The following is a 19,670-nucleotide window of genomic DNA, read 5'->3' on the forward strand; positions in this document are numbered from 1 at the left end:
AGACTTATTCCCTTCTCTGTTCTCTTTCAATTTTTCTAAGTACTTGAAGGTGAAATTCCCACTCGATGCTTTTGTGTTTTAACACTGACTAATCTTCTTTCAATCAAGAGAGAAACACAAAAAGCTTCAGGCTTAAACCTTCTAGAGAAAACAGATTCTAGCTAGGATTCTGTTAGTGCTTACTTAGTATTTATGTTTGAGGTGACCTTCTATTAATGGTTTTCCTTTAAAGACAGTGATGGAGATTTTCCTTTTAAAATACATTTATTTATACTTTAAAAGTGATTTAATAAGAAAAGAAAGTAGCAAGTAAATAATAGTATAGGCATTTTGGGAATATGACAGGAATCATAAAAGTGGTTCTCCAATGTCTAGGGTTTGGCAGATAGTGGCCTTTAAGTCTGAGCTTCTCAGCCAGGATACTTGCCCTATGGGTTCAAGTCCTGGACCTGCCCTGTTATCCTCTCCTCACCTCTACTTGGCCCCTCACTCCACCCAATCCCTGACTCCCTCTAATCCCTGACTCCGCCCAACCTCTGACTCCGCCCAGTCCCTGACTCCCTCTAATCCCTGACTCCGCCCAATCTCTGACTCCGCCCAGTCCCTGACTCCGCCCAACCTCTGACTCCGCCCAGTCCCTGACTCCACCCAATCTCTGACTCTGCCCAGTCCCTGATTCTGCCCAGTCCCTGATCTGCCAACCTTAATGAGCTGCTTATAGGTCCCTAAACACCTGAAGGTCTCAGCTCCTCTGCTTTTGCACATGTGGTGTCCTCAGGTTGGAATTCTCATCCTCCCACCCAACTTTGTCCATAATGTCTGCTCCTATTATGAAAACCCAGCCCAGACATCTCGCCAGGAAGCCTTCCCTGACCACCCCTTTACCCTGAGTTAATGGCTTTTTCCCTTATGTTACTTTGTATCCTTTAAAAACCTGCACAGTTGCCCTTACTATTCTGTACCATATGTAGCTTTACTGTATTTATTTACACAAATCTGTGAGCAATTCAAAGGTAAGTGACTGGGTCTTAGCCTTGTCTTTTCCCTTCGTGCCGGGCCCAGGGTGAGACACAATAATTTATAAACTGTTTTAAATGAATACTAGGCCTTGTCCAAAGTATGAATTCATATCTTCTAAATCATCCAGTCAGCAAACTACAGCGAGAGGGCCAAATCTGGCCCACCACATGTTTTTGTAAATAAAGTTTTATTGGAATACAGTCCACACCCATTTATTCACATATTATCCTTCCAAGTTAAGTAGTTGCTACAGAGACCATATGACCCACAAAGCCAAAATAATTAGTATTTAACCCTTTACAGTAAATGTTTGCCCACCCTGTTCTAAATGACAACGGGTCTGCTTGGAGTGGGGCAGGCCCTGCGTCTGTGGCGGGGGCATGAGGTGGGAAGAGGGCTGAGAAGCCACTGGGGTGGACAGAGCACCGTCCTGGGAGTCTAGAGACCTGTCTTTCAGTAGTGGCTCTGCACTGACCTCGCATGGGACTTTGGGTGAGGGACTCTGGGTAAGTGCACAACCCAGGGACAAATCCTTGACACCCCCCCTGCCCCCCAGGGATAACCGAGATGCTCAGCATGCTCTAGAGAAGGACCTCGAGGACAAAAACTCGGCCCACTTTATCGACGAGAAGTGCCTTAATCTGAAGAACACGTCAGACTGCATCACCTTCTTCCATGGCGTGGAGAAAGTCGATGGCTCGTAAGTGCTGGGCTCTCGGTCCCCATCTGGCCATGCCCGATGGGGATGGGGTTTCTGAGTCTGCTCCTGCCAAGCAACCTTCAAAGGGCTCCGTGTACCAGTCAAGTGAGAGGTGGTGTGGTTGGTTGGGGATCCTCGGTTGCAAGCCACAGCATACAATTCTGGCTAAAAGACTTAAGACAGAATTTACGGGAAGGCTGCAGGGAGCCACAGACTCAGCAGGGGGGAGGGTTGGAGGGGAAGGTTCTGGCAGCTTGAATGAGCCAGGAAGTGGGAGCTAATCAGCTGTTGTCAGAGCACCACCGCCTTCCCACTCCTGCCTCACTTGCCCAAGATACAAATTCCAGCAAGACAGAGCAAGCGATTGGCTCAGTGAGGGTCACACTGCTGCTGGGCCAGGCGTGCTGGGGCACCTCGGTTGGCAATTCCACCCAACAGATTGCACAACAGGGTGGTTGTAGCCTTGGGAAGAGGAATTCAGGCTCAGCTGGGAGAGCCTGTTGACGTCCACTCGGGTAGTGCCGGTGGTGGTTTAAGAGTGGGTTCTGGAGCCAGGCTGCCTGGCTTCAAATCCCGCCTGTATACTAACTCTTGGGAAAAATTGCTTAACCCCTCTGGGCCCCCGTTTTTTCATCTATACCACTGAAATAATAATAGTGCCCACCTCCCAGAGTTGCTGTGAGTATAAAAAGTGGCCATGTGAAGTGCTGAGCCTCGTGTAGGGGAATAACAACAGCTAACATTTATTGAGTGCTTGCTGTATAACCTCATTTTCTGGTCCCCACAGCTGTGTGATAGGTGCCTTCTGTATGCCTGGCACTGTCGTGGGCATGTCACAGTATCAGTATCACAGGACTTGGTGAAGAACTAGCATGCTTTCCCAGTTGGTAGTTTGAAGGAGAGGCAGACAGACAGACACACGGGGACGATCTAGGGTATAGGCAGAGGGTGTAGCGTCTGTCTTGGTCCCTTTATAAAAAATCTCTAGCACATAGAATTGTCCTCGGCACATAGTAGGTGTAAAATAAATATTTGTTGAATGAAAGAATGAATGAGGGGCGGGTAAGAGAGGAAAAGAAGAACGGGGGGGGGGGGGGGGGGCGGGGGGGGAGAGAGAAGGAAGGAAGGAGTTTCTTGGCAGTTTCCTGGCCCACGCCCAGGGTCACTTTAGTGTATATGGAAGTATTGAGAGGATCCTTCGGGGTTTTCAGCAGTGACAGCTCCTGGGGAGCTTTCTTTCCTGACAAGGTTGCCTCCCCCAAGGCGCTGGCAAGGTGAGCAGAGCTTCACGGAGCTCAGCGCCCTCAGCACAGCTGCCCACCGGGACAGGGAGTCCGCAGGGTTTCCTTCCCACCCAGAGGCCTCCCTGAAACCTGGGTGGCCAGGCTGGCTGGCAGCGACTCCTACCTCCATGTTCAGGAGGGCCTGACATTTAAAGAACCTCCACTGCTGTTTGTGATGACTAATCGTTCCCCAGATGTCCTAGCTCAGGGCTTTTATTTGGGATTTTCTTAAAGCAGGGCCATGTCTGGGCAGCTTAAAGGACGTTTGAGGCTCTGAATTGCAGTGTTTCTGTTCACTGCAGTTCTCATTGCCATCGATTAACCGATGATGATGGTGGTGATGGTGGTGATGGTGATAGTGGAGGCCTTTTACCTGATGTTTGCTATGTCCCAGGCACTGAGAGCTTTACACACAGTGTCTCACGAATAATGGACATTTATTGAGCGCTTACTATTGTAACATATCATTATAGAGGTTTCACATTTAGTCACTCAACAACCCCTGGGGATAGGCACCATTATTGTCCCCATTTTACAATGAGGAGCCTGAGGCTCAGAAAGGTGAAGTGACTGGTCCAAATTCATACAGCGAGTAGCAGAGCCATGATCTGAGCCCACATTGGACACTGGGCCTGTGTGTGTTTTTGTCATGGCAACTTCCCGTGTCCAACTTCCCGTGTCCCCAACAAAGCCTGCTGTCTCTGCCATCGTTTTTTCCTTTTTTTAGCAGACAAGGCTGAGGTTTTTTTGTTTGTTTGTTTGTTTTTTATTGGGGAAGGGGAACAGAACTTTATTGGGGAACAGTGTGTACTTCCAGGCCTTTTTTCCAAGTCAAGTTGTTGTCCTTTCAGTCTTAGTTGTGGAGGGCGCAGCTCAGCTCCAGGTCCAGTTGCCATTGCTAGTTGCAGGGGGCGCAGCCCACCATCCCTTGCGGGAGTCGAACCGGCAACCCTGTGTTTGAGAGGACGCGTTCCAACCAACTGAGCCATCCGGGAGCTCAGCGGCAGCTCAGCTCAAGGTGCCGTGTTCAATCTTAGTTGCAGGGGGTGGAGCCCACCATCCTTTGCGGGACTCGAATTGAACCCGCAACCTCGTGGTTGAGAGCCCACTGGCCCATGTGGGAATCGAACCGGCAGCCTTCGGAGTTAGGAGCATGGAGCTCTAACCACACATTCCTCCCACCTGCGAGGGGGCAGCTGCCTCTGACAAATTCACCCCAGAGACAATGTGATCAAGCCCATTATTTTCTCTGTGGAGTTCAGCTGTCTCCTCTAGAGGAGACAGAGGGCTGAGAGGTTGCTGCTCATGACATTGACATTCAGCATCGGGGTCTCTGTCTGCTGGTCTCTATCTGCTGTCCTGGGCTCACCTTCTCTTATCTGATGCTGAGTAGCTGTGTGACCTTGGAAAAGACATTTCATCTCTCTAAGAGACACAGGTCTTTGTTGGATGGATCAGACACAGTGCCCTGTCCCATGTCCAGAAGCCTGAGACCCCTGTTTCTTGCTTGATTTTAACTTTTGCAAAAGCCAGACAAAACAACTATGTATTATATGTGTTTTTCAAACATTTCTATTGATCATGCAGTATAAGAGCATTTTAAAAACATCTGAAAAGAGACTTGTATTTCAGATAATTCAGTCTCTTTTTTCCTACTGCCTGAGAATAAAAGTCAGCTTTATTTAAGAACTGCAGACTTCTTGGCTAGAAAAGGCCTTGAAAAGTGATCTAGTGTCATTTACCTGGGAACTGAAGCCAGCTCAAAGAAATGCATGTTCCTCCTTATCAAAGGCTTCCCAGAAGACAAAACTCGGGCTTGTTGGTTGCTTTTTGCAGGGGCTTCCATATCTACAAGAGCTATCTGTTGTCTACACTGAATCCCTTGAGTCACCACCTCCAAGAAGCCTTCCCTGCCTGCCCTTTCTGGTGTAGCCTGTGTCTCCATTCATCCCCTAGATTCAGTCCCTGGCTGCCTGCTGTAGAGCAGGCTGCCCTTTGCAGAACACCTCTCTAGTTCTTTGATAATCTGTTTCTAGTTGGGTTCAACCAGTAGGAGGGACATCATCAGGAGACAGGGAGGGAAGGAAGAGAAAAATGTTGGGGCTTTATCGCCCTCCCTCCTCTCTCCCTCCCTGTGATCCTCCAGCCCTGCTCCTCTCCTACCTGTCCCTCTTCTCTTGCCCGTCATAGCTGGGGTGGTGACAACTCCATGCAATTGCTAATCCATGATCACCTCCACACTCTCTGAGTATAAATCCCATTTGTTTCCTTCCGCGACTTTGAGTGACACATAGTGGCCTCACTGCATTGGTCTGTCCTCATCATCCTGCTGCTAAATTCCTTCCTAGAACGTAACCACGTTAAACATCTGTGTTGATTGCCTCTGTCCCTGCCCTGGAAACCTATCGCCACAAGGACAGGACTGTTAGCGCTCCTCTTGAGGGCTCCCTCCCAGGCGCCTAGACGAGGCTTGGCCTGTGGTAGGTGTTCAGAGAACATTCACCGAGCAGATAATTCAGTGTGGGGAGCATGGTCACAGTTCACCCCTGAACTGAAGGGACCCCGCAGCCAGCGTCATGCCCCCCTCTGCGTTTTTGGTGATGATGGCGGAGGAAGTGTTACGGAAAAGAGCTTTTTGGGGGAATGTCTCCTCTTACAACTCAGCAAGGGTCCTTTGGGAAATCAGCTGCTGTCTCTAGGCTGCAGTGGCCTCCCCTGTAAAATGAGGGGTTGGATTAGCCTGGCGGTTCTCAGCTGGGGGCCACTGTGCCTCCTTCCCCAAGGGACATGTAGCAATCCTAGAGACATTTTTGGTTGTCACAACTGAAAGGGAGGCATTGGTGTCTAGTGAGTAGAGGCCAGGGAAGCTGCTAAACATCCTACAGTGCACAGGGCAGCCCCCCCCTTCCAGAATGACCCCCACCCCAATGTCAAGCGTGCTGAGAGATCTCTAAGGCCTGCAGCAAACCCCTGCTCCTCGCCTGTGTGAAATTCACCTTCGTGCCTCTTGCAGGGTCTCCGTGCCCGAGACCTGGGCCAAGTTCAGTAACGACAACATCAGGCACTCTCAGAACACGCGGGCTGACTCCATCCGGCTGCGGGAGGAGGCCGTGAGGCTCTTTGAGACCTTGTCAGACCAGATGTGGAAGCAGTTCACCGACACCAACCTGGCCTTTACCGCCCGCATCGCCGAGGTGATGGATGTGAAGAATAAGCTGCAGACGCAGCTGGCTAAGGTCAGTAAGTGGGACGCACCTGACACCATTGCCACCCTCCCTTTCCTCCTATGGTCTCAGCAGCTTCTGGCCAAGCTGCCCGCCCCGCCCTGCTGCTGAAATGGTTCCCACCCGCCCCCATCCCTTGGTCTGTGAACTTGTCCAGTCCAAAAGGGGGCAGGGCTATGACCTTCATGGGAAGATGCGAGCATCTAGGGGTAAATTCCTTGCTTACTGGAAAATGGAGCTTGGAGCGTGGCTGTCACCACGGCACCGAAAAGGCTGTTGATGGCTCCCAGGGCCCTTCAGTCCATCCGAGGGCCATGTGGCTGAGCATGACCCGCGAAGGTGGGTGTGGATGTGGGAGCCCCAGGACCTGAGTCTGAGCAGCTCTTCTCCGCTCACATCAGCATCTTTGAAAAGTGACCTTTTGACCCTCGAAGGCTTTAACAGCATCAGAACCCGCCGTTGAGGGGTGGGGTGCTTTTGAATTTGAGGCGTAAAAACAACTGTCTGGTTGTGGCACTGTCCCCTGTTGCTCCCTTATTCAAATCTGCCCTTTTCACCACGTCCTTATTCCTGTGTGTCAGGCTGTTTCCCACCTGGGGGGGCCCTCTGCATGGAATTTGTCCTCCCTGCTCCCCATAAGTTTAGAGACCAACGGGGTGCCAGAGCACCACTCCTGACCCAACCTTGTACCCCCACTGTGTAGGATGCCGCCTGGCACACAGTAGGCACTCCTTACATCTCTGTGCAGCGAATGAAGGGAATCTGCAGTGATGACTGTTGAACTGATGTTTTTTAAACAATGATGTATGAATGAGTGAATGCTTTTCATTTCAAGCATTTTCTTTCTCTTTTTGGTAGGGAAAAATCAAGTTTCTATTGTGGTAAAACACACATAGCAAAAATGTTTTGCCGTTGTCTTAGTCCACTGGGCCACTGTAACAACGTACCACAGACTGGGCGGCTTATAAACACAAGAAATGTCTTTCTCACCTTTCTGAAGGCTGGGGAGTCGGGATCGAGGCGCCGGCAGATTGGGTGTCTGGGGAAATCCCGTGTCTTGGTTCATAGATGTCATCTTGTCATCTTGCTGTGTCCTCACTTAGTGGAAGGCGTGAGGGAGCTCTCCGGGGTCCCTTTTAAAAGGGGGCTCGTCTCATTCCTCAGCCTCCTGATGAGTCACCTCTCAGACACTCCCACCTCCTAATACTATGACAACGGGGATTAGATTTCAACATGTGAATTTGGGGAGACACGTCAGTCAGTCCATGCCAACCATTAGCGAGTGTGTAGTTCTGGAGTGTTAAGTACCTTGGCTAGAAGGTGCAGCCATCACCAGCATCCGTCCCGAGGACTGTTGTTCCTGCCATTAAACTCCATGCCCCTTAAACGGCAATCCCCAGTCGTCCTTCCCCAGCCCCTGGCAACCACCGTTCTGCATTCTGTCTCTATGAATCTGACTACTCTGGGTACGTCATTTAAGTGGAATCATGCAGTATTTGTCCCTTTGTGACTGGCTCTTTTCACTTAGTACAGTGTCTTCAAGTTTCATCCATGTTGTATCCTATGTCAGAATTTCCTTTTTATAAGGCTGAGTAATAGTCCATTGAATGTATAGACCATATTTTGTATGGTCCATCATTCATCCATTGATGGACACTTGATTGCTTCCACCTTTTGGCTGTTGTACAAGTGTTTTCTTTTAATGAGGTATTTCATTTGGTGGATCAAATGTAGTTCATTGTCACAATGTTTCATGGCATTGAGTCTGAGGCCTGGAGATGACTTGGGAAGGGTCCTTTGGTGGGTCTTGGTGGCTCATCTGAGACAGGGAACAAGAATTCCTGCTTGAGAATGTTATAATTGTGAGGATTAATGAGTTGTTCTCTGTGGAGTTCTTAGAACAGGACTTGGCACATGGTAAACACTCAATGAAAAGGTAACACGTATTATCACTGGAAAGAAAACGAATCTTTCGGGCAGGGGTAGGGAGCAAAACCTTTCCCTTTCCGAATTTCTCTGGGGAAGTTTTGAATTATTACTAACAGCCTCATCACTGCTGATTGGAGAGTTTTTGGAACCACGAGAGTTTTTATTAATAGTCATTATATAATCACCAGCGGCTTTGCAAATAAGCCGGCGCCCGTTTGAAATCCACCAAACCCCAACACGACACTGTCAACACTGCCTGAGCAAGAACTCCTCTTCTGGTGAGGGCCTGTGTCACACGGTGCTTTTCTAAGGTAATAGAAGAAGGAGTTGATAATAATGAAGATAAACATATAAGAGCCATTTCACCTTTCAGCAGTTTGCTTCAGCTGGAGGATTTGAAATGCTCCCTTTAAAATGTTAACTGTTAATTTTTGAGCTTGGCCTGATTCCCCATGGCAAGAAGCATTTCTGGAAAATTCTAGGTCCCCATCCTCACCTATGCCACGAAGCAATTAAATTATTGCCCAAGTGGTCATAGGAATCCACTTTGAAAGGCCAGGTCTACATGGCATTTCATGAAGACTTTGACTCTCCCAGTGGTTTGGGGCTGCATAGACGGCCTTAGCTGTCCACCATGATCCTGGGGTTCCATCCCCAGAGCCACACCCCAAACCTTTTAACTTGTCCTGCGTCCTCGTCCTTGCACTTTGGGGTACTCCTGGCCCTACTGACCACTGGTCACTTCTCTGAGCTGAGGCAGTTGATGACCACAGAGGGGGCTGCTGCCTTTGAGAACTGACCCCTCCTGAGAGCCGGGGCCCTAGGGGGGACGATAAGCATAAGTCCCATCTGCATCCAGTTACCCTTGAGTGTGCCTTTTAGGGGGAGGACTCAATGTGGGAAAAAGATGCACAGGCTTACGGGGAGCAGCGATGGGGGAAGGGACGCTGCAGTACAACAGCTCGTTGTAAGTTGTGGGAACTCGACCCTGGCCGAGGAAACGACAGTAGGTGGGCTGCATGGACGTAGCATTAATATCACTGAATCACACAATGAGAACGCTTTCCCTTCTTCAGTCCTTTTCAACACTTGTGATAATCTCAAGAGGAAAGCTAGAATGCCCCCTCACCTCTTTTGTCCCCGCCGGTCTCCCTTGTAAACAGACAACGTGGACCTCAGGCTGAGAACTTGGGGCAGGCAGCAGTATCCAGCCAGAGTCGAAATAACATGGTTTCACTTTCATCTCGTTTCACGCATTTTTATGGTTCTTTCCACTTACGGCAAATGATGCTGATTTTTCCATTGATAATAGTGATATCAAGTTTTATTTTTAAGTAAATGCATTTCAGGGTTTTGTTTAATGAATTGATTTGAAGAAAAGATGGTTAATCACGTTCCAAGTGGTGTGAGGGACTATGGCAGGAGTGTGAAGGATGATGGTGCAGGCCTGTGTGTCACGGCACGTGTGTGCAGGCATCACCAGTGTCGCCCGGGGACTGCGGCAAAACGCAGATCCTGGCGGAGCAGGGCTGGGGTTGGGCCTAAGAACCTGCACTTTGGACTCGCTGGTAGGAAGTAGCCAGAGTGCAGGTTGTAGAGTCCTTTGGCTTTGAAAAACATCTGAGTAAGCAGCTGTCTCCTTCCCCTCTGTCCCGTCCTCTCCGTCCTCTTCCCTCTTCCTTCCTCTCTTCCAGACCCAGAGTACTGGGAGAACCAAATCCTTCCAAAAGGCAAGCCTGGATCATCCAATTCTAATCAGATTTTCTCTAATTGCATTTTGCTTCTAAGCTTCTAAGCCCAGCCCAGCCATTCCTCCTGCGAGGGCACAGGCCAGCTTTACCCCGTCACACAGAACGTGCCGATGCAAACGCCCTCTGGGGCTTCTGTGCCCCCTCAGCCGTGCGGGTCCTTGAGTCACATCTCATCCCATATTGCTCGTTAATGTAGTCGGAGCCTTGGGAACTGGGGGCTCAGGATAAGCCAGAAGCACAGCCTCCAACAGGTCATCAAAGCTGCAGATAAGGTGGATTTCTTTGCTTCCCCTCAACGGCTCACCCCACGCATGCTCTGTGTAGTCTTTCTTATAGTCAGAAGCAGCAAACAGGAGGCGCCAACTCCTGCCCTACTGCCTGCTCCACCTGGAACTCTCCCATCTCAGTCGGTGGCCTTGACTTCCAGATGCTTCCAGGGGCTTCCAGGGGTTCTGACTTTCACTTGCTCAGTCCCAAACCTTGGAGTCCACTTGGGTGCCTGTCTTTCTGTCCCACCCCACATCCACTCCATCCGTAAATCTGGTTGTTGCTACTCTCAGAACGTCATCACTTCTCACTCCCTCTTCTGCTCAGCCCCCACCCCAGCCTCTTGCCTGGGTTGTTGCCGTGGTCTCTGTTTGCTTTTGACATTGCCAACCGATTAGCTGGCAGCTAGTTAAGAGGGCATTCGACCCTTGAGTAGCCCAACTAGATTTACAGAGGGAAGAAATTCAAGTACTTCGGTTCTTCAGAAAACCTTGAGAGTTTAGCTGGAGAGGGCAGGCAGCCGACTCTGTCTGGGTCATGCCTGCCGGTCCCTGAGGGTCACTGCCTTCACTGTGGCCGGGCTTATCTACAGCCCAGCCCGGCTGTTAAGAGGTTTTCCTCAGCCCCCGTCACCCCTGCAGCCATGGTGCCTCACGAAATGCATGGTGCTCACCGAAATCCAAGTGAATGTTGATTGTGTGTTTCCAATCAGAGGATCAACACTAGTAGTGCATGAGGTGAGCTTAACCCACATATTATTTGGCCCCTCACGTTTTTCTTTTGACAGCTTTATTTCTACTTGAGACGTCATGAGCTGCACGTATTTCTGGTGTACAATTTGAGAAGTTTGCACATACTGTATATACCATGAGGCCACCACCTCACTCAGGGTAGTGAACATATGAGAGGTTTCCATGTGCCCCTTTGTCATCTCCTCCACCTGTCACTCCCTGTTTCATTCCCGACACAAACGCTGATCTGCTTCCTGTCACTATAGACTAGTTCGCATTTTCTAGAATTTGCTATACAGGGAGACATACCCTATGCCCTCTTTTTTCATCTAGCATCTTTCAGCATAACTGAGATTCCTAGTTTATTCCTTCTTATTGCTCAGCAATATATATGGTATAGATATTATAGGCTAGACCCTAGCAGCTGTGGGGTCCACATACCACTTGTTTATCCATTCACCTGCTGATGTTAGAGTTGTTTCCAGTTTGAGGCTGCTGTGAACATTTGGGTACATAAACTTCAGATTTCCAGAATCTCTTGAAAACTCAGTAGCTCTAGCAACTCTGAGCCCACTTTTCTACAGGGGAACAGCGGGCAGGAGTTGAGTGACCACTGCATCTCTTGGACCCAGGCTCTCCAGTTCGCCTGCATTCTCTCCTCCAGGGCCCACTTCACTTATTTGCAGCACTCACCTGGTTCCAGCAGGCTTGTCCATTGGCACAGTCTGCTCTGTGCATCAGATGAAATGCAGGAAAGCAGATGTATAATAGCGGCCAGGCTATTATGCTGGAGAGAGTTTCACAGAACCCAGAGGGGCTGTGAGTTTTAACCTTGAAAGGCTTTGCACTTACGCTGAAGTTTCTTTGGGGTTTTGACTCCCAAGTGGTCATTAACAGCAGCAGAACCACCCTTTCCCCGGGAGGCACTGCCAGGGCAAGGAGGCACAGTATCTGAAGGGTTAGGGCCCACAGCCGGCCAGTGATCAGAAGGCCCCAGCGCCTGCCGCCAGCCCCTCTGTTTGTCCAAGGAGGTCTGGAACCCATTGTGGAATGGGAAATGCTTTTGTGCTTTGCAAGCAGCCGGATTGCGTCCAGCACCAGTGCCGCAGCCAAGCTACTGACTGGCTCTGGCTTGTTTCTAAAACTGGCTCAGCCCAGGGGAAGTGGAGCCGCCCTCCCTTCCCCGTGCCCCCGTGGACCGTCTGGTGAGGAGGGGCAGGGGCCAGGCCTTAAACACATTGCGCCTTGGTGAGAGGGTTCTTTTCAAGTTCTTTCCAACTGTCCTTCTGAGAATGTCCAGGAGCAAGACGCTGTGATCCAATGTGTCTGTAACCTCTGTTTCATTTGCTGTCTCCCTTTCTAACAACAAGGCATCAAGCCTCAGGCAGGCTCTGAACCTTTGAAAGAGAATAGAACCTAGTTAGAATTCACTGCTTTTTTCCATTTTCTGTATTGTAATGGTACCCGCTAGTAATGGCAAGGGATACTACCTTTCTTTCCACTTCCATATAGACGTTCCATTTCAAATACATTTGTCAGAGGCTGAAAAGGGAGTTGATTTGAAAACAAACAAACAAAAACATTAAATAAGTGTACAGATGGCGTGTGGGTTTGGCAAGCTCCCTCTCAGGAAAAGCCTCAGGGTGGCATGTGGTGGGTCTCTTAACCTGATGGTCACCTGAGTGCCAAGAGGAATCAAAGGCTCTCCAGTGTCACATGGGCTCAGGTCTCATCGTTGTGCCTGGGGACACCCAGCATGAGAGGGTCCATGACACCCTCTCAGGTGGTGGGGGGAGTGTGTCATCAGTATCTGTCCACAGCGGCACTCACTGTGCCAGATCAGAGAGGAGCTGCTGGAATCAGGGAAACGGAGCCAAAAAGTCCAGAGCTGGGAAGGTAGCCAACAAATGCAGGAAGTTGGAGGGACCAGACAGGAGGGGGCGGGAGAATGAAGAAGGGTCAGCATGGTGTGGGTGGGGTAGGAGGCACAGTACAAATGAGGCTGTACTGAGCTCATTTGGTGAATGCCACTGATTCTCAAAGAAGCTGTTACTCCCCTCTTCCCACTGTGCTGTACAATTGGCGTTAGCCAATCATATGCTTTGACTGGACGCTCTGGGCAGGGCAAGCACTGGGATTGGTTCCTGGGAAGATGAGAAGAATATAAGATGCAGCCTGGCTGAGGCAGAGGGCAGCCTGGGCACGGCCATGGCCCAGCAGTCTCCTAACATCTTCCACTTGTCACTTGGGTCCTTGGCTACTTGCCTGCTTGGGACCTGCTGCCTAGCCTTGCCCGTACCCCTGGCTTCTGCATTTCCTTGCCTCATCCTGGTCTAGCTACCCTTTCTAACTCAACATTCTCCATCCCCCACATGGGAGGCCCACGGTGCAGTGCAGAGGGCTGGGTTCCGTTCTGGCTCTAGCACTTTCTGGCTATGTGACCAAGGTCAGGTTGCCGTGCCTCAGTTTCCCCCTCTTTCAAATGGCAGTAAGAATGATTGGCAAATATTTGTTGTCACAATAAGAGCAGCAGCCCCAGTCACCTTACTATTGGGCTTCATATTGAATATTAGGTACAAAGATGGCAAAAGGCCATGTCTGATTTATGACCTGCTGAAGGGGCAGGACAAGCACAGTCACTGAAAGAACATGGAATCTGGAGTCCAAAGACCAGGGTTGACTTTTGGTACAGCTGAGGGATCTCAGGAAAGCCATTAACTCCGTTGAATCTCAGTGTCTTAATCTAGAAGAAAGGAATAGTCCCACCAGCTGTGAGGTTTGAATAAGAAGGTAAAGCTGAGCAGGTCTCAAGCTGGGCCGCACAGTGGACTCACCCAGTTGCCCGGGTACCATCTGTAGCGATTCTGGTTTAATTGGTTGGGATGTGGCCTGGCATCCAGGCTTTTAAACTCTCCCCAGCCAAGAGTGACAGCCAAAAGGTTAGAGTTCAGCCCAGTGGTTCTCCAGCTTTGGTCCTTGGACCAGCAGCAGCCTCACTTGGGAACTTGTTAGAAATGCAGAGTCTTGGGCTCCATCCCAGACCGTCTGAACCAGAAACTCTGGGGCGCAGCCATCTGAGTTTTAACCAGGCATGTAACCAGGCAGGTGTGTCTCCCACGTGTAGGCGTGTAACAGATGCCTGTTAATTCCCTGCCTCCTTGAAGCAGATATTTACTTTGCGCATCCTGTGTACTAGACTCTGAGTCAGGTGCTGGGATACACATGAATGGATCCCTGCCCTCAGGGGGCTTATGTTCTAGCGAGGGAGACTGGTTTAAACAAATAAGTCACTGCACAGTTAAAAATTGTGATGTGTTAAAAAGAGATCCTCGACGGCCTGATGTAGACTGCTGTGAATTTTCAGATTCATGCACGTGTCCTCTCTAGCACGGAGCCCCCTCCTGTTTCCATCCCCCGCCAGGACTTTCAGGACCCCTGACCCCAGACGGCCTCTCAGCAGCTGAGATTTGTATTGGCCTGGCATTGTCGGAAGGCAGCTGGCCACCTCTGGACAGAAACAGCTGGGAGCAGAAACCTCTGGAGGCAACATCTGTCCTCCAGAGCAGTAGTTCACACCCGGGATGAGTTTATTCCCTGGTGGCATTTGCCAGTGTCTGAGACATTTTGGTTGTCACAGCGCAGTGGGGGAATGGGGCGGGGGGACAGCACTGTGCTACTGACAGAGTGGATGCTGCCAGACACGACGAGGCACAGGATGGCCCCACAGAAGTTGTGGCCCAACAAGTGCCACGTTTGGGACACCCTGCTCCAGAGCATTCATGTCCTGAATTTCTGGCGAGGTCCCTCTGGAGCACTCACTCCTTTCCTTGTTCTCCTTGCTCCTGGGCATGGCTGCACTTGAAAACCTTCCACCATTTGACCAGAAAAAGGATTCTAAGCTGCCCTTCCTGAACTGGCGAAGCTGCGCTGAGCCAGGCATCTCCTTGGAAACCTCTTGGCTTCGTGCAATTTGGAAAACAATAAATTTGCAAGGTTGCACAAAGCATCCAGAAGCCGAAAGCCGGCTGGAACTGCTAAATCCATTTTTTCCCTCCACATCAAAAATCATTTCCTGGCCTTAGAGGCTTTCTCTGCTGTCACAAGACAAGACGTAGGCAGATAGTTTTACATGGCAAACTATCCTGCCAAACACATCCCCTCTTTCAAAGGCTTTTTGGGGTGGATTTCTATTCCAGCCAGGAGTATTGGTGCACTTTTCCGCTGAGCCAAGCTTGGTTTTATCCGAGGCAGTCCTGGAATTGTCTTTTACACTCCAGACTTGGCAAGAGATCATTTCCAGTGCGGACCTCACCCTTTCCCCACACCAGGGCCTGGGGTTTGCCCTCAGCGGGTCCCCAACAAGGGCTGAGGGTGAATAGTCACAGTCTAGTTTGCCATCCTGCTGCACATAGGAGAAAGAATTTAAACTTCCCCATAACCACAAAAGACATATTAGCCTTACTATGTGCAGCCAGAATTCCAAGTGCTTTCCTTAGGTTAACTCACCTTCCCTTCCTACAGCCCTATGTAGAAGGGATCATTATTAGCCCCATTTTACAGATGAGGAAACTGAGAACCAGTGATGTGCCAGAAGTGGGTCCAGCCCTCCCCCCACCCCAGCTAGTAAATGGCAGAGCCAGGATTTGAATTTAGGTGTCTTGCTCCAGAGTTCGTCCCACCGGCACAGCCTAATAATGACAATAAGAATAGGTAACATCCAGCTCAGTGATTCTCAACGCGGCAAGTTTGCACCCCAAGGGACATTTGACAATGTCTAGAGATATTGCTGGGGTGCTACTAGCATCTGGTGGTCACAGGCCAGAGATGCTGCTAAACACCCTCCAGTGCACAGGACGGCCCCCACCACAGAGAGTTATCTGGCCCAAAATGTCATTAGTGCCGAGGCCGAGGTGTCCTGGTCTCCTGGCATTGCGGTTTGATTTTAAGAAGAAAGTAAGGAAGAGAGGGAGGAGGGGAGGAAAGAAGGTAGTAAATACCGTGTGTCCCTGAAAATAAGACCTAGCTGGACCATCAGCTCTAATGCATCTTTTGGAGCAAAAATTAATATAAAACCTGGTATATTATATTACATTATAGGTATTATTATATTATATTATGTATTATATAAGACCCGGTCTTATTTAACATATGTTAAAATAAGATCGGGTCTTATATTAATTTTTGCTCCAAAAGACGCATTAGAGTGATGGTGCGGTGAGGTCTTATTTTGGGGAGAACACGGTAGAATGCTAGATGGACACGTGGGTGGGGGGATGGGTAGATAGAAAGTGCTGAGGTTGAGAAACCGAGATCTCTGTGTGCCGGCCACAGTGCTGAACACGGGCCCCTAAATCAGTGCTCACGGTTCACCCTCCGGGGTAGATGCTACCACTACATGGATGGGGAAACTGAGGCTCTGAGAGGTCTGGCGAATGGCTAAGGTCACATGCTCTGCAGTATGGTCCTGGCATTTGAACGCAGGCTGGCGGGTCCTAAGCCTTTCTTCTAGGAGGTTCCTCCAGATTTAGGGGCTGGGACGATTGAAATGTGTGCAGTTTGCCCTCACATAGCACACTCCATCGGTTACTGGTGCTCCCCGTTTTGCGTGTTGTAAACGCCTGTGACCTTGTTCCTTCTGCGTCTCTCCCCTCCCCTGCCCTCTGTGAGCCCGCGTCCCATCTGCTCATCATCCAAAGAGCAGCCAGTGAGATCTGCCTCAAACTACAAATCCGACCATGTCCTTCTCTGCCTTAACACTTCAATGTGCATACGATCCCCATGTTAAATCTTAAAACACAGCTTGTGTTGGTAGGTCTGGAGTGGGGCCAGAGCTTCTGCGTTTCTAACAAGCACTCAGTCCAGCAACACTGGTCCACGGGCCGCACTTTGAGTAGCAAGGTGCAGCCTTGTATGCGTAATGGGATCAGGACTTCCTCTGCAATGGGCTACAGCAGGGGTCTCAAACTACTGGCCCCAGCGCCAAATGTGCCCCGCTCCTGCCTGATTTTGTAAATAAAGTTTTATTGGACCACAGACACCCCCGCCCCATACGTTTATGTGTTATCTGTGGCCATTGCATTACAGTGGTTAAGTTGAGTCGTTGTGAGACCATGTGGCTCATAAAGCCTAAAATACCTCCCACCCAGCCCAGTACAGAAAAATGTGTCCACTGTGTAGCATATCTTCAAGATGGCCCAGAAGGCTGTGTATTGGGACTCCAGCCATCTGAAGGGGTTGACTTGAAGACTTACACACACACACACACACACACACACACACACACACACACACACACACCCATGCCTGCAGCTGACGGGTCTCAGGCTGATCTCAGGGGCCATGACTCTGGACATGTGTGGAAGATTGACGTGCCTTGGGGCAGATGTAGAGCGGGTTACCTGTCCAGGTGCACTTAGAGCAGCCCAGCCAGAGAGGAAGCACGGCCTTGAGCCCCCATTTGCTGGACAAGGAAACTGGGGCCCCACGCAGCCTAGGGCTCTGAGTGGGGCTGTGAGTTGCACAGCTGGTTTGTGTTAGGGCTTGGCTAGGAACTTGGGTCTCCTGACTTCCTGCCCAGGGCTTCTACCTCCAAGGCACCCTGCGTGGAGGCCCCTGTGGCTGGAAGCTGCCAGGAGGGGGATTGGTTAACAAAAAGAACTTCGGGGTGTGTGTGTGTGTGGGGGGAAGGGTGGGGGGGCGCCATAAAGAGAAAGTCCCTCCTCCACCGCACAGGCCACCCCTGCCTTGACCCCTTACACCCAAATAAGTGGGTTGATGGAGGTGAAGTCCAAGCCCTGGACTGGGAGGTCTGCGGGAGTTTAAGCTGCCTGCAAAGACAGATGCCATGAAATGAATCTGAGTTTCCTGTTGTCTCACATTAAAAAAAGAAAAGACCAGTGATCCCAAGGGAGAAATCTCCTAAGAGCCTGAACACTACAGGATAGAGGTTGGCATAGGATGCAGAAGAGCCCCGTGGCACATGCCAGGCCCCGGAGGGAGCTCTTTACACATTATCTCATTTAATCCTCACAGCAACCCTGTGGGTGAATTGTTATTAGGCCAGTTTTCCAGACAAGAGAACATGTGCCCCACAAAATGCCTGGCTCAGTAGACGCTGAGTACACGACTGCGTGAGGCACAGAGAGGTGAGGGGACCCCGTTCAAGGTCACACCATGGGGAAGAACAGGAGCCGGAATATAAACCTGATCTGTGTGATCACACAGTGCGCTGAGGTGATCTGTCCCCCCCCAGGCCATCCCCCTGTGCGCCCCCTGCTGGCATGTGGGAGGCTTGGGACTGCTTCTCCTCCGTCTCGCAGCCTTGACTGGCAGGCAGCCTGCAGCGCGGAGCACAGAGCTAAGGCCTGGGGAGTGCGTGCGGTGGGCGCTGTGCTCCCACCACCTCCTTCCCTGCTGAGTTCCAGCTCGGCCAAGGCTGCGGAGACTCCTCCCATGGGGTGACCCCCTGGGCCAATCCCCCAGCGCCCCGCCCAGCCACTCGGGTGAGCCAGGCTGAGCCCTGCGGGGAGGAGCCTCTCTCCCCCCATTTGGCTTTGTGGGAACAGAAAGGTTAACGTCTCTGGGGACTGAGGAAGGGGGGCGCTTCTGAGGCTCAGGGCAGCCTGTTTGGAACTCAGGGGGCAGGGATGGGCGGAGGGGAGGAGAGAGGGAGGGAGGGAGGATGGAAGAGTCACTACCTGGCCAAAGGGAAGGTGGGGAAATGGGCATATGACTTTCTTGTAGTTTCCAGGGTGTGTGTGGGAGAAACGCACACACATGCACAAATGCGCACACACGTGCTTTATGAAAAGCGGGACGAGGCATCGTTGCTCTGTGTTTGACTGCACAGGAGTGTGTGGTTCACCGGCTGTATGCCAGCAGCGAAGGAGTTTCTACTCCCACTGAGGTTTCCAAGATCTTGTCCTAGGCGGTTACTGCCTCATCTCTGCTCTGCGGTGGGAATGGTTATGAATCTGGTTTAAATCACTGTCTTGCCGGAAAGGCTCAGAGAGCGTAGGACACTTGCCTGTGGTCACCCAGCTTGTTTGTGCTGGGTCTGGGATTTGGAGAGACCCAGGCAGTCTAATGCCAGCGTCTGTACTGGTCTTAACCCAACCCCCGTGGTGTGTATTCCGTCACCCAGGGAGCAAGTGTTCATTGAGCACCTACTGATGGGTCAGTTACAAATTAGGGTCCCCAGTGGCGGCCCTGGGTGAAGCTATCCTACAGGATATACCCAGTGGGTGTGCTGGCATATGTGGGTGGCAGGCAGCCTCTTACACTTGGGGCTCTTCTCCCCGGGGAACATAGTGGAATTTGAGGTCCAGGGAGCTGGCTGACCTGGAGCTCAGAGCTCGCTGGGCCAGGATGGTACCTGGAGCCTGTGTTGACACTGAGCAAATCCTTAGCTTCCACCTGAGCATGAAGGTCAAGGCTGCTGTCTCTCCAGCCCTTGCCCAAGGTCAGCGCGTGGTCTCTGCCTCCTAGCCCTTGTCAGTCGCATTCCTCAAGCCTTTAGAGCAGGGGTGTCCAAACTGCAGCCAAATGCAGCCCACAATCCATTTTTTATTGGACCGCAGCAAATTCCAAAAATATATTTAGTTTCCTTCAATAAACCAGGTGAGGCAATACGTACTTCACTTCAACAGCCGAGTGAGTGGCCCGGCTGTTTGTGTATTTTACCGCATATGGCCCTTGGTGAAAAACGCTGAAAAAAGTTTGGACACCCCTGGTCTAGAGGCTGAGTCACAGCGCCCCAGGCTTCT

The 19,670-nt window shown here is 50.8% G+C and overlaps 1 protein-coding gene across 4 annotated transcripts in view; it reads left to right on the forward strand.

Annotated features, from left to right (window-relative positions):
• The window catches only part of TEKT5 (tektin 5), a 52,187-nt gene that overhangs the window by 23,926 nt on the left and 8,591 nt on the right, over nucleotides 1–19,670 (forward strand). For all 4 annotated transcript variants that reach the window (XM_074322577.1, XM_074322578.1, XM_074322576.1 and 1 more), the window contains 2 exons: nucleotides 1,577–1,720; nucleotides 6,017–6,239. In XM_074322577.1, coding sequence (XP_074178678.1) covers nucleotides 1,577–1,720; nucleotides 6,017–6,239 — 367 coding nt within the window. The remainder of the gene's footprint in view (nucleotides 1–1,576; nucleotides 1,721–6,016; nucleotides 6,240–19,670) is intronic.

The sequence above is a fragment of the Rhinolophus sinicus genome, linkage group LG18 (genome assembly GCF_036562045.2).
Source record: "Rhinolophus sinicus isolate RSC01 linkage group LG18, ASM3656204v1, whole genome shotgun sequence".
NCBI lineage: Eukaryota > Metazoa > Chordata > Mammalia > Chiroptera > Rhinolophidae > Rhinolophus > Rhinolophus sinicus.